Consider the following 14,323-nt stretch of genomic DNA (forward strand, 5'->3'; position numbering starts at 1 on the left):
TGGTCAGATGGGATATAGAGGAGCCCAGAGGATGCCTCAGGGAGTTCCACCTGAGTGATCCTAACCACCAAGATGACTCAGAAGTTAGGAGTGAGGCGGGGGTGGGGGGGGGGTTACATAGATTTGGCATGTGTTTGGAAGTTGGAGTGCTTTTCAGAGTATCTTGAAGAAGGCAGTCTTCTGCTGACTCCCTCCTCACTGCAGCCTCGGTTAGGGGTTAGGGGCAGGCCACAGCCCCCCTGCGCCAACCTCTGTCTCTGCCATCAGGCAGCTCACCCACATGCCTCTGGGAGCTTGTCTGTTCCCTGGGAAGCTCAGTGGGTTCTGGAACAGCGCCGCAGTGCTCATCTCTGGATCCCAGGCGCCCCCAGGGGTGTGTATGCAGTCCCGGCTCAGTAAATGCCAGTAGAAGGAAAGAGGGAAGAATGAAAATGTGACCACTCAGGAGGGAGGCGGGGGTGAGGAGCAGACCTGGGAACCAGAGTGGCAGGAGAGGTCCAAGGCTGGAACCCCGGGTGGGGGAGTCCTACAGACAGGGCGGAGAGAGGAGTGCTCCAGCACCCTCAGCGGGCCAGGCACAGGGCTAAGTGCTTTATTCACACAACAGCTTTTCACCTTGGCAACTCCGAAGCACACGTTATTCCCACTTTGCTAAGAAACCTGAGGCCCAGAGGGGCGACGTGACTCGCCCAAGGTCACACAGCCCGTGAAGTCCGGCTTTGACCCAGGGCTGTCCACCCCCAAGCCTGCACTCTTCCACTCCCTCCCCGTCTCTCCCTCCACCCTCCACTTCCCTACCCCTTCTCCCCTCCCCTCTGCTCCCGAGGCCGCCCCGCCCCGCCCCTCCCTTACTCCCTCCCGGTGGCGGCGGCGGAGCCACGTGGTGGGGCCGGGAAGCCGCGGCCGCCGAGCGCCCGGGCGGCTGCCCCAGCTGGGCAGTGCTGCTGTGCGCCGCGCTCGGTGCCCGCGCTCCCCGCTCCGCGCTCCCCGCCAGCCGCCCCGGGGCAGGAGGCGCGCCTGGCGGCCGGCCGGCCAGACAAAGGAGGCGCGGCGCGGCGGAGCCGGCGCGGGCCAGCGGACCATGGACTCGGGGCGCGAGCGGCCGGCCCCAGCCCTGAGGACCCGGCGCCCCCGGGCCCGGCCCTAGGCGCCCGGCTCCGCCGCCCGGGGCGCGCAGCGGGGAGGACGCGGAGCCCGTGCGGCGCGGAGGAGGAGGCGGCGGCCGCCGAGCTAGAGGGGCGCCGCGGCGGACGGCCCGCGCGGCCCCCGGAGCCATGGGCAAGTGCAGCGGGCGCTGCACGCTCGTCGCCTTCTGCTGCCTGCAGCTGGTGAGCGCCGGGCGGCCGGGGCCGGGTGGGGCGCGGCGGGGCGGGTCCCGGGCGTGCGGGTGGGCTACACAGCCCGTGTGTGTCTCCGTGTGTGTCTGCCGCGAGTCCCGGGTGGGGGGTGGGCTGGAGTCACGGGGCGGACGGGCGGAGCCTGCTCCTGCTGGCCCGTCTGGCTCTTTGTGTGCGCTTCTCGCCCGGCTCTCCCCGGTCCCCGAGTGCGTCCTGTGCGCCGGTCCCCCGCCCGCCCGGCACCGTGCGAGTGGCCTGCTGTGGGACTGTGGCTCGCTGGGGCCGGGGGTGTGTCCCGGGCTGCTGAGCTGGATCCCTTGAGGTCCCTGCTGGGTGTTTTCCTCTAGATTATTCGAGTGCGCGGCTCTCCTGTCCTCCGGGTCTGTGCCCGCGCGAGTGTTGCTCACAAAGTCTCTGCTCCTCCGTGTGTTTGTGTGTGTGTTTGTCTCCGGCTTTCTCCTTGCTGTGTCTCTAGATCTCTAACCATTTCCTGGTCCACGTTCATCTGTGTGTATTGGGATCTTAGACTCCAAGAACCGTTCACTCCTCCTTTGTGCTGTAGCTGCCTGCCTCCCCCCTCCTGACTGAGCAAGCCTGGGTGGGAATGGAGACCCGCCTCTCTGGAGAGAGTCACAGGAGCTGCCGGGTCCTGGGCCAGTCTGACAAACTGGGTGCTGGCTGCCCTCCTTGCTTTGGCTGTGGCCACTGCGGCTGGGGGGTGGGGGGTGGGGGAGCTCTCCATCAGTCATACCTGAGTGTCATGGGTGGGGACCCGCAGACAAGCCCTTCTGCCTTGACCCGCACCAGTGAGGGATGGGTGCCCTGGGTGGGGAGGGGAGCATCTGGGGAAACCATGCCCAACCCCGGCTTAGGCAACTCTGCTTCTCCTCTGAGGGAGGCCAGTGGAGTGAATTTGGGGGCTCACGAGGACCAGGTCTGCTCTTCCCTTCAGGCTCCGGCAGGTGAAGTTGGGAAGCGGGTTAAAGAGAGGTCAGGGTCTCCCGCCTAACCCTAGAGCTCAGGCCTGGCGACTGGGGGGTTTTGAAGCTGTGCTGAGCTTCTAGGCAGAGGTGCGTGGGGACCTCCACGGGCAGGAGTCCGGGCTGGGTGTGAGGTGGGGGAACCTGAGCCTCACTGGTGCCTAACTCCACAGCCTCGTCTCCACGGTTGCCTGCGCCCACCGCGCCTCCTCCAGCACAGGTGCACACAATAGCTCCGAGTGACGCGTTGAGTCTGGACGTGCAGACCTCCTCATTCATCTTGCTTCTCTCCTCTTGGGGACGCCAGCCCCAAACTTGCCAGCCACAGACTTGCTCTCTTGGGCAGTGGTAGAAACAGCCAGGCCCTGAGGGTAGTAGCCCTGCTCCCAGCTGTGGGATGCAGGGCAAGCGACTTCCCTTCGCCAGGCTGCTTTGGTCCGCCTGTCTGGAAATTGCCCATCCTTGAGGGTTGCGGGGGGCGGGGTGGGAGGGGGGATTAATTAAAATCAGGTAGAGTGGAAACTCCAGAAGGGCAGAGATTATCTGTTTTGTTCCCTACTAAATCCCCAGCAGCTGGAACCGTGCCTGGCACTCCATTAATATTTGTAAAATAAATTAATGAATCAGGTATCTGGCAACGCCTGGCTCACAGTAGAAACACCCTTCTTTATCTACTTGGAGGAATATAAAATGCCAAGGAGTGATGAAACTTTTCGGAGGTTTGTTTGTTTGTTTGTTTTTTCCTGTGTGTTAATTTTTAATTTTTAAACTAGGACTTTTTTCATGCTTAAAAAAAGTTACATACATATTGTAAAAATGAACCCGTCCGTAGTCAAACGGCAGAACTTAAACGTACATTTGCCTCCATGCCTGTCCCACACCCCAAAGGTAGGCACTGTTGTTAGTCTGCCCCGTGCTCGTTCTCTGCTGCTGCCGACAGCGGTTAGCTTTGGGGAGCATTTACTAGGATGTTGGGTGCTCTTGTAAGCCCTTTTCCACGTATTTACTAATTTAATCCTCATATCCCGTAAAGTAACCTGCCCAAAGTTCTACAGCTAAGCGCCAGGCTTTGAAGCCAGGCAGGTGACCAGCATTCTCTGTTGCCTTCTTAATTATAAAATAAGTAGTTCTGGCCCAGAGCAATCAGGGGTTCTTTGTCCTTACTACTCCCAGCCTCCAGAACTCTCCCCAGCTAAGCTAACCCCACCCTTCTGCTTAGAGAGTTTGCCAGCATAGGGACTCTGGAAGTAGGCGAGACCTGGGTCGGATTCTGACTCTAATACATCTTGGCTGGGTGGCTTCGGACAACTTAAGGGAATTACGTGAGATAATTTGGGGGGAGGGCGTGCTCCAAGAAGGGACTTGGAAATCGATCTCTTGCCTCTGTTCTGTCTGGGCGGATTGCAGAGCGGGTCCCTTCAGCTGTCACTAACTCCCAGGAGCCTCTGCTGCCTAGCAGCTTCTGTCATGTACTCCTGGATGCTGGAATCCACCAGCCTGACATCATCCCAGAGAGAAGGGAGCCTGTTTTCTCACCCGGTGGAAAGGGGCCGAGAAGGAAAAGGCTGTTAAATGTTTCTCAGCTGAAAACTTTAGAAGACGAGCTGTCACTTTTCTCTTTTGGGCGGGGTTTGATCGTTATGATGAAACAGGCTAGCTCTGAACACTCTTCTGTAGTTGGGATAGACTGGCTTTGGGTGAGGGAGTAGGGGTGAGTGTTTACTGGAGGGTAGAAGGGGCAAGTGGGAGCTGTACCGTTCAGAGGGACAAGTGTAGGGACAGGGCTGGGGAGTTTGATAGGACAGGGCTGGGTTCGAGTCCTGGCTTTGTCACTTCCTAGCCATGTGGTCTTAGGCAAGTTGCTTACCCTCTCTGAGCCACAATGTTGTCACCTGTGAAAAAGAGATAATATAAACCGTTCTGAATTCTTAGGGTCGTTGTGAGGGGTAAATGCGTATAACGAACTTAGCATTGTGCCAGGTACAGAGTGAGCATTCAATCAACTATAGCTTCTTCCTGTCATCATAATGATATATACCATGGGGCGCTTTCCTGGAATTGTGGCCCAAATGTATCCAGGTCCCCCTCGCCCTGCAGTCTTCCTTTGTGGGAAGCAGCAGGTAGCTGGGTGCTGAGCTGACAGAAGGCTTGGATTCAAGTACAGTTCTGCCACTGACATCCTGTAAACTCAGACAAGTCTTTTTCCCGCTGCAAGCTTTGGTCTCTTCCATCTGTAAGATGGGAAGCATCCCTGGTCTGTGTCTCTGGGGTCCTGCCAGTTCTATCCATCGGGGACTGTGGGACCACGTCCAGCTGGCCCTGGAGGTTTCAGGGCGTCTCCGTCTGGTGCCATTCTGCAGAACGTCTTGGGTGCCTTCCTTTCCCGAGTTCTACTCAGTGTATCATCTTTTCTTTTTTTTTTAATGTTTATTTACTTATTTTGAGAGAGAGAAAGCATGCATGAGCGGGGGAAGGGCAGAGAGAGAGAGAGAGAGAGAGAGAGAGAGAGAGAGAATCTCAAGCAGGCTCCTAGCTATCAGCACAGAGCCCCAGTGAACCCATGAACCCTGAGATCATGCCCTGAGCGAAAATCAAGAGTCAGATGCTCAACCGACTGAGCCACCCACGTGCTCCTACTTAGTGTATCGTCTTGACCTTTTAAATGCCGTTCACTCCCGGAATGTTACGTGTGTCTCCTTTCCTTCCCCCTGTCCAACCCCTGCCCTTCTTTCCAGGTCTGCCTCCTTCCTGAGACCTTACAGGCCACTCTGTTCTTCCTGTAAGATGAACCAAGGAGATTTGCCCAAGGGAATCCTCATCAGTTTCTTCTTCATCATCATTATCGCTCCCATTTCTGGAGTCCTGTGCTAAGCACTTTATATGCATTACCTCATTTAACCAAATGAGCTTACATATGTAGAGTGTTTGGCAAAGTGCCTGGTGCATGTTAAATGATCGATAAACGTTAGCTTTTTTTTTTTTTTTTTTTTTTTTTTGCCTACTGTCTTTATCCTTATCGTTATTCCACACAGTGGGATGGATGTTCTCGCTATCCCCTATTTCAGATGAGGAAACTGAGGCTCAGGAAGGTGACGAAGTTCACCCGAGGTCTCTAAGCTAGCCAGTGGCAGGACCAGGATGGGCGCACTCTCCTGCCCGAGCGGAGAGCCACCCTCTCTACCTGTGCCCGTCGGCCGCTCATGTTTATGCAGTGTGTGCCCTCAGACCGGTCTCTTCGCTGCCTCAAGCCTCAGTTTCCTCATCTGAACATGGTAATATTTCAGTGGGATCGTGCACGTGCCTGGCACGGTGAGCCATTGAGTGCTCAGTGATACATCACTGCCACGGTGGTTCTCTGTCCCAGCCCTGGGTGACCTTGGACGCCTGCATTCACTCCTCTGGGCTTTTGTTTCTTCCTCCCTCAAAGAGAAAGAGTCCCCCCCCCCCCACCCCCACCTTGCAGGGTTGTAGAAAAGGGGTTAGCCGGGTGCCGTGCACATAGTAGGTATTTAGAGAAACGCTGCCTGCTCGTCCCTTCTGGAAAGCTCTTCTTTCTGGAAGGTGGTGCGTGAGGGGGAAAATATGTAGCTTCCTGCTGAGCTGGGAGTAATGGTGTGAAACGTGGTCAACCTGATTGATGTCGTTATTAGCAATAGTGATGGTAAGGACTGGAGGGAGCGCGCTCTGAAGCAGCTTCGTCTGCAAGCTGGTGGCTTCCCGGGGAGGGTCTGCTCTGCTCTAGGTGCCTCGGGTTCTCCAGCCGGGCTCTGGAGTCAGGAGCACAGAGCACAGAATTGTCTGGGCCACTGACCATTTTTGTTCCTCGTATCCCTTTGCACCACTGCGGGGGTAGTCCGCTCCCTGCTGCAGATGGACAGGCTGAGACCAAACAGCCCTGAAGACCCTTACGAGGCAGGTAGAGCAAGGTGGAAGAGAAAAGAAAGCCTGGGGGAGGGGTGGGGCACGGGAGGGCCCTAGTTTGGCTCCTTTGTAGGGGTAGGCGGGTGCAGGTTTTTGAGATAAGTGCCCCGTCACTGGCAGCTGCTCTGAGATCTGGCACAGGGGTCAGGAGCCCTACCTCTGGGGTCAGTCAGATCGACATCGCTGCCTTGCTTTGTGACTCCCAGCAGGTCCCTTACCCTCTCTGAGCCTCCGCCTCTCTCCTGTGAAGCAGTCAGAACATCAGCTCGTACCCCGTGGCAGCTTGGGGGGACCCCATGAGACGGTATAGGCATCGTGCCAACGGGGATTGCTCCCTATGGCTCCCTGCCATTTGCCTCGAGACTTGGACGGGCCACTGCAGCCCCCCTCTCTGCCGGGGTCAGAGATTTTAGCGGTCAGAGTCATTTCCATAAACTCTTCAGGTCTCAGTTTCTTTACGTGGCAAATGGACGGTTTGGAGGGAAATAATGACAGCAACTACTCTCCTATGAGCCAGGCCCTGGGCTCAGCACTTCACATACCTAGTCCCTCGTTGCTGTCTGGATTATCCACAGCCACATAGATAGCAGGGACAGAATGAGCATTTAAACCCCAGACTTTCTGAGCTGCTTGTCCCCCATTTCTGCGCACCCCAAGGCCTGTGCTGAGTGGAAGGTTGCTAAGAGGTAGGTTGAGGGAAAGTTATCCAAGGAAGAAATTAACCTGTATTCAAGACCCATGAGCCCTCAGGCTCAGGTGTGGTTTTGATACCCATTTCCTGATGGGCATACTGAGGCCGGACATTGAAGTGACTTGTCACCGAGGAAACAGAAGATACAGTCTGGGCCTCAGATGAGTGATCGAGGGAAGAAGATTTGAGAATGCTTGTAAAATCTGGACCAAGCAGGGATGGTCAACGTGATGACTAACATCTCTTCCGTCCTCTGGCTTCAGGGGCATAGGGGTGATGAGCAAGTTGAGACCCGAGATGTGGTTTTTGTTTGGGGTGGTTTTTGTTTGGGGTTTTTATTTTTATCCCTTTTTTAAAGCAGTCTCTATGCTCAATGTGGGGCTCGAACTCACAACCCCAAGATCAAGAGTCTCATGCTTCACCTACTGAGCCATCCAGGTGCCCCAGAGATGTGCTTCTTATTTATTTTATTTATTTTTATTTTTTAAATTAAACTAGAAATTTATTTGTAGAAGGATAGGATTGAGGGGTTTTTTCCTTTTAAAACAACAGTCTGTATGATGTAATGGAAAATATCTTGGATATGAGTAGGATATTCATTCCACTTTTTTTCATTTTATTTTTATAATTTACATCCAAATTAGTTAGCATCTAGTGCAACAATCATTTCAGGAGTAGACTCCTTAGTGCCCCTCACCCATTTAGCCCATCCCCCCTCCCACAACCCCTCCAGCAACCCTCAGTTTGTTCTCCATATTTATGAGTCTCTTCTGTTTGGTCCCCCTCCCTGTTTTTAGATTATTTTTGTTTCCCTTCCCTTATGTTCATGTGTTTTGTCTCTTAAAGTCCTCATATGAGTGAAGTCATACGATATTTGTCTTTCTCTGACTGATTTCACTTAGCATAATACCCTCCAGTTCCATCCACGTAGTTGCAAATGGCAAGATTTCATTCTTTTTGATTGCCGAGTAATACTCCATCGTATATATAGACCACATCTTCTTTATCCATTCATTCATCCATCGATGGACTTTCGGGCTCTTTCCATACTTTGGCTACTGTTGATAGTGCTGCTATAAACACGGGGGTGCATGTGTCCCTTCGAAACAGCACACCTGTATCCCGTGGATAAATGCCTAGTAGTGCAATTGCTGGGTCGTAGGGTAGTTCTATTTTTAGTTTTTTGAGGAACCTCCATACTGTTTTCCAGACTGGCTGCACCAGCTTGCATTCCCATTTTATTTATTTTTTTTTAATGTTTATTTATATTTGAGAGAGAGAGAGCACAAGCAGGGGAGGGGCAGAGAGAATCCCAAGCAGACTCCAAGCTCTGAGCTGTCAGCACAGAGCCCAGTGCGGGGCTCGAACCCACAAACGGCGAGATCGTGACCTGAGCCAAAGTCGGACGCTTAACCGACTGAGCCCCCCAGGCGCCCCGAGATGTGCTTTTTACAAGCTAGTTCCAGGGGCGCCTAGGTGGCTCAGTCGGTTGAGCGTCCGACTTCGGCTCAGGTCATGAGCTCCTGGTTTGCGGATTTGAGCCCCACATTGGGCTCTGTGCTGACAGTGCAGAGACTGCTTCACATCCTCTGTCCCCCTCTCTGACCTTCCCCCACTCGCACACTCTCTGAAAAATAACATCAAAGAAAATTTTTTTTTAAAGCTAGTTCCAAGCCACAGGGGACGGAGCCAGTTTTGGTAAGAGGGAGCCCAGTAGCAGTGCCCTCGGCCCTCCAGGCCTTGACCTGGAGAGGGAGAGGGCAGGTGAATCAGAGATGCTTCTGCCAGTGAGTACCAAGGTTTTATTTTTATTTTTATTTATTTTTTTAAATTTTTTTTAACGTTTATTTATTTTTGAGACAGAGAGAGACAGAGCATGAACGGGGGAGGGTCAGAGAGAGAGGGAGACACAGAATCTGAAACAGGCTCCAGGCTCTGAGCGGTCAGCACAGAGCCCGATGCGGGGCTCGAACTCACCGACTGCGAGATCATGACCTGAGCCTAAGTTGGACACTTAACAGACCGAGCCACCCAGGCGCCCCAGTACCAAGGTTTTAGAAGAGCTGTTAATGTGGCTGCAGGCTTGACCGTGTTACCTGGCCTCCTGGCCTCTGCCCCTCAAAGCAGCTGGTGAACGAGAGGCAGAGAGGTCAACAAGGAAGAGCTTGAGCTTTGGGGTCAGGCTGGGCTTTGAGTTACATCTCTGCCTCTTTGTAGCTGGGTGACCTCGGGCAAGACACTTAACCTCTCTGAGCTTGCACCTGCAGTTCTCTAAATCAGGATAATCTGCCTCTGAGAGTTGCCAGGAGGCTCCTTTGAGATAAACTGTGCTGAGTGGAGCTCACAAAGAGTTCACACTCTTAAATGCTCCAGAAATGGCATAGCACGTTCTATGAATCTGAATACTGTGGCATCTAGGAGAGGGGGCGTGTCCCCTTTTGAATGAGTAGAAGACACAGGTGAAGCAGAAGTTCTAAAGCTGTGTGGCTTTGGCCTTACTGCTCCTCAGTCTTCCATAAAATGGGAATAATAAGAGCACCCCCTCACAGGGTGGCCTGAGATAACTCAGAGAGAGCTCTGGGCACAGAGCCCAGCACTCAATCAGAGGGGAGCAGACAGGAAGGTGTGGCCCCTCTATAAAGGGAGAAGCTGGACTCATCATCTAAGAGGACCTCCAGCTCCGAGTTAGCAATGAGTTCCATCCTGTCCCAGGTAGAGACCAGACTTGCTGCTACACCAGCCTGTCGTGCTGGAGGGCAGTGGCGAGGATGTGACAATCGGGCTCTGAGCGGAGGGGGACACTCCTGCCTCTGTCAGGTAGTCAGGGGGTCACGTGACCTCTCCTTTCCTCTGCCTTCTGGGTGAGCGTCCATACTGTCCCCGTCCCAGATGCCCACACGGCATATTTGGTTGTAAACTCAAGTCTCAGACCACAGAGTTTCAAGAGCAGGAGGTTCTGACCTATCCCAAACCCCGGGCCGCTGCAGGTCAACTTCTTCAAATCCAGAAAAAAACTAAATCCTGTTGGGTCAGAGAGTAAGAACTGCCACCAGCTAACCCTACCCGGAGTTGTATTCGGCAAATATTTATGAAGCACCCACAAAGTGCCGGGCACAATTCGAGGTGCGAGGTCACCCTGGGGTACAAAGTATGCCCTCTGCTGCAAGTCAGAATCCCGGGGTTCTGGAACTCACTTCCTGTGCATCTTTGAGCTGGCCCTGCCCTTCTCGGGGCCTCATTTTCTCCAGTCTGTGAAACTGGGAGCTGGAGAGGAGATTGTTGAACTCCATCAGTAGTCTTCAGGTTATCTATCGAGGTTCTGCAGTGGCGGACCGACAGTCAGGTGGTGAGTTCCCTGTCCCTGGCAGGGGTGAAGAATTTGTAAGTTGGATGACCCCTTGGATGTGTGATGGATCTGATGATGATCCAGGTCCCTTGGAAACCACCAGATGCTGGTTCTAGGTCCTGAGAGGGCAGTGGCAATAACATAAAATGGTATCTGTTATGAATAATGAAAATCTGGTGGGCATTTTTGTGCTCCTAGCCAGTTGCTTTGCCTTAATTCAGCATGCTCCCCCTCACCCCATCCCAAGTCACAGAGCCTGGCCGAGCTCTTTACCACCACGTCCACTCTGGCCACCCCGTTGCTCTAGAAAGGGAGGCAGCCCTGGGATTTTCAGGGTAGTGATGGCTCCTAAGCCTCTTTTTTTTTTTTTTTTTTTTGAAGGGGGGGTTAGGTTCTGCAGCCCCAGCCTGAGTCAGAGATGTGGGTTTTCAATTACACAATTAAATGCACAATTAGGCATAATTACCAGTGCTCAGAGCCCGAGACTGCTCATAATAGGCGTGTAATCTACTGCAGCCTCTGTTTATACTACTCAGCGCACTCCCTAATGATGCCAGGATGCCTTCACACCACACGGTTGCCATGGAAACGAGCCCGCCACCACCATGCAGGGCTGACAAATGGTGTTCCAGTCCTGGGCCCCTGGATTGTTTCTGAGGCCTCTGCAGCCAGCCCTCGGGAGTGAAGGGGCTGACGGGGTGGGCCAGGAAGGTGGGTCACCCTCCCTGCTCTGTGACACACCCCGCTGGTTGGAGCCAGCCGGGAAGACAGGAGAAGGGAGCTTCAGCACCCCCCAGCCCCGAGCAAGCCTTAAGCAGGGTGGCCCAGGTGCGGGGAAGGGTCTCGTGGTGATCTGTTCAAGCTGAGGTGTGGACAGGGGGCCCTGCATACAGCTAGCTCCCACAGGGGCCCGGCTCTGCCCTGAACTGGCTCTGTGACCTTGGACTAGTCCCTGCCCCTCTCTGGGGCTGCGTCCCCACATGTGAAATGGACTGCAGGGTCTCTGCATGTGGGTATTCTAGCAGGGAGATTTATCGAACATTTCTGCCACACTGCTTACCGTGGTAGCCGCGTTACCCCTGGGAGCGCACCCCGCACCCCCCTGCTCCACCCTGGTGTGGTAGACGCATCATCCCGGTGTCACAGAAGCAGAATCTGACGGAAGCAGCTCTTCCATCAGGCCGCGGCAGAGCTGGGATTCAAAGCCAGGCAGTCGGATCCCCAAGCCTCCACTCTTGCCTCACATATGTGCTCCTGTCCCCCTGCAAGCAGCCCCAGGCGTAGACCCTTGTCACTCCCGTCTCCTAGATGCAGGGCTCCAGGGCTCAGAGAACTGAAGTCGCTTGCCCGAAGTCACACAGCAAGGCGCTGGCTGATGCCAAAAGCCAGGATTCCTAGCTTAGAGAAAAGTCGTGAAGGAGTAGAAAGATCTGCTTCCACAAGCACATACAAAGGATCCCCCTTGTCCCCACCTGGCCCCAGCTGCTGAGGAGGCACGGCATCCTGGGGTCCCTCAGACCCAGCACTTCGCTTTGACCTTGAAAGAAACCTTGTCCTAGCTCTCCCTCCATCAAGCTGCTCACCCTGGTCACTGGAAACCGAGCCTGATTTTTTTATGCTCGTCTTTCTCCTGCATTTCTCTGTCATTCAGTACATTACTGTGGTCACCTACTGTGTGGCACCTCTTGGGGACGAGATGAATCAGACGCAGCGGAGAACCAAGGCTGGAGCACAGAGGCTTCGGGGTCCGATGGGCCTGGGTTCAAATTCTGTCACTTAAGGCGTGATTTGGGGCAAGTTGCTTGACCTCTCTGTGCCTTAGTTTCTTCACCTGTGATGAAGGCACCAACCTGTACTGTGCAGGTTTGTAACATTATTAGCAGTAGTAGCCGCCACTTACGAAATGCCTACTCTGTGCCAGGCACTTGGCTAAGGCTGTTGCCTAGTCTACCATTGCCATCTAATAGATGAAACCACTGAGCCTCAAGAAGTACGTGGCCGGGGCCACTGAGCTGGTGAGTGGCAGTGCAGACATCCGGTCCGGAGCCCTGCCCTTCCCCCACCAGGTGACCCGCCAGCATGGAGATATAAGTGTCCCTCCCACCATGTCCCTGGAGCACCCGGCTGTTTGGCCGGGTTCTTCTTAGGGAAGGAGGCATCTAGAGGAAAGCGGGGAGAGTCTGAGGGCAGCAGTGCCCATCTGGCCCAGCCCAGGGTTCCATCCAGCGGGATCTTTCCCCCATTGGCATCCTAACAGCTGGGTTTTCTGAGAGGAGGCTGTCAGACGTTACCTTTGCTCCTCCACCATACAGGCAGGAAGACCCCGGTTTGCCCGAGGCCATAAGTCAAGTGGCAGCGCTGGGACTGGGACCCAAAGCCACTTTAGGAGATTTCTTGTTACCTTCCTTCTACCCCCTGCTCGTCCTTTGGAGAGAGAGGTTTGGGGCTGTAGTGTGCACGTCTGTGTGTTGTGTGTATGTGTTCAAAACTGCACACAGCTGCATGCCCAAGCATTTGTGGGGCAGAGACACTGGCACGTAGAGATTTGTGGATCAATAAACATCCCTTCCCGCTTCCTCCCTCTTCATTTATTCATGAACTCTGAACTCCTTGGCTTCAGAGAAACTGCCTGGAAGAAAGCAATTAGAGCATAATTAGAACCACTCCTATTATCAACTCTCAGTGGGAGGGGAAGGGGGGCTGCTAGGCCATGGGGGTGGGGGTGGCCCCGGAGTTCCCTGCAGCCCCCAGTCCTGCAGCTGCCCATTTAGCCCCTGCTCACCCCATGGAGCTCAGCCTCCCTGGAGTGCTGTGCAGCAGGGACTAAGGAGCCCATCCCTGGAGGCGTTCAAACACTTGGTAAAGACTAGGAAGGAGAGCTTTCTGCTTTGCGTGCTAAGTTACAGCAGATGATTGCCTCGTCCCTTCTGTGCTGGGCTCCTTGGGTGCTCCCTGCCAGGGCCTGGGCCGGGGGTTGCAGGAAAACAGAAGCCCAGCCTGGCTCCTGCTTTCTGGAAAACTCCTGTACCAGATGGTAGTGACTGAAGACTACACTGACAATAGGAAATGTAAATTACCTGCAGGAAGCAATTTACCAGGCAGTACTCATTCGCCCGTCAGATGACTAGCAGTAATAATACCAGTACCAGAAGTCCGTGTTTATGGAGTGTTTTCTGGTCCCAGAGCCACTGTCTTCCCCACCAGGTGTCCCACCAGCAGAGAGAGGTCACCCAGGAGGCAGGGACAGGCTGTCTGGTGTAGGAGCAAAGGTAATGTCTGACAGCCTCCTCTCAGAAAACCCAGACTTTAGGATGTCAGTGGGGGAATGATCCAGCTAGACGGTCCCTGGCTCCCAGAAGGACAGGAAGACAAAGGAGGTGCTGGGTGTTGTGCTGCTGCCTCTCCTCCTCCTCCTCCTCTTCTGCTGCTTCTTCTTTTTTAATGTTTATTTTTGAGATAGAGAGCACCAGCAGGGGAGGGGCAGATAGGGGGACAGAGGATCCAAAGCGGGCTCCGGGCTGACAGCAGAGAGCCTGACGCGGGGCTTGAACTCATGAACTGCGAGATCGCGACCTGAGCCGAAGTCAGATGCTCAACCGCCTGAGCCACCCAGGCGCCCCTGAGCACCATGCCTCTTGATTCAGATGCTTCTCCTCACTTCATCTTGCAGGAACCCTAGAGGGTGGAGACGAATATCTCTGACGTACAGGTGTGGAAACTGAGGCTTGGGAAGTCACAGAGCCTGCCTAAGATAACACAGTGCTGGCCTGTGGGTGTCTAGACTCCCCGTGCTTTATGCTCTATCAGGTTTGACGGGGTGATTTGCTCTCTCCCGAGCTTCAGGTTGGGCCTGAGTTGTTCTGAGCTTCCCTGTTGGGCCTTGGGAAGCCGTTGAATGCGTCTTTTGCATCCATCTCCTGGTTGAAGGTAGCACGTTGAATGCCCTTTGTCCCCTTTCCTCCCCCCCCCCCCCCCCCCCCCCCCCTCCGCCCCTGCTCTACTTCCCTCCCCCCTCCCCCCCGCGCGCCCCGGCCCAAGCGACCCCGCC

At 54.6% G+C, this 14,323-nt stretch overlaps 1 protein-coding gene across 1 annotated transcript in view; it reads left to right on the forward strand.

The window, feature by feature from the left end:
- The first annotated feature begins 932 nt into the window (after positions 1-932).
- The window catches only part of NKAIN1 (sodium/potassium transporting ATPase interacting 1), a 41,805-nt gene continuing 28,414 nt past the window's right edge, over positions 933-14,323 (forward strand). The window contains exon 1 of the mRNA XM_049617636.1: positions 933-1,328. Within this exon, the coding sequence (XP_049473593.1) occupies positions 1,275-1,328 (54 nt within the window). The 5' untranslated portion in view covers positions 933-1,274. The remainder of the gene's footprint in view (positions 1,329-14,323) is intronic.

This window comes from Panthera uncia (assembly GCF_023721935.1).
Source record: "Panthera uncia isolate 11264 chromosome C1 unlocalized genomic scaffold, Puncia_PCG_1.0 HiC_scaffold_4, whole genome shotgun sequence".
Taxonomy (NCBI): domain Eukaryota; kingdom Metazoa; phylum Chordata; class Mammalia; order Carnivora; family Felidae; genus Panthera; species Panthera uncia.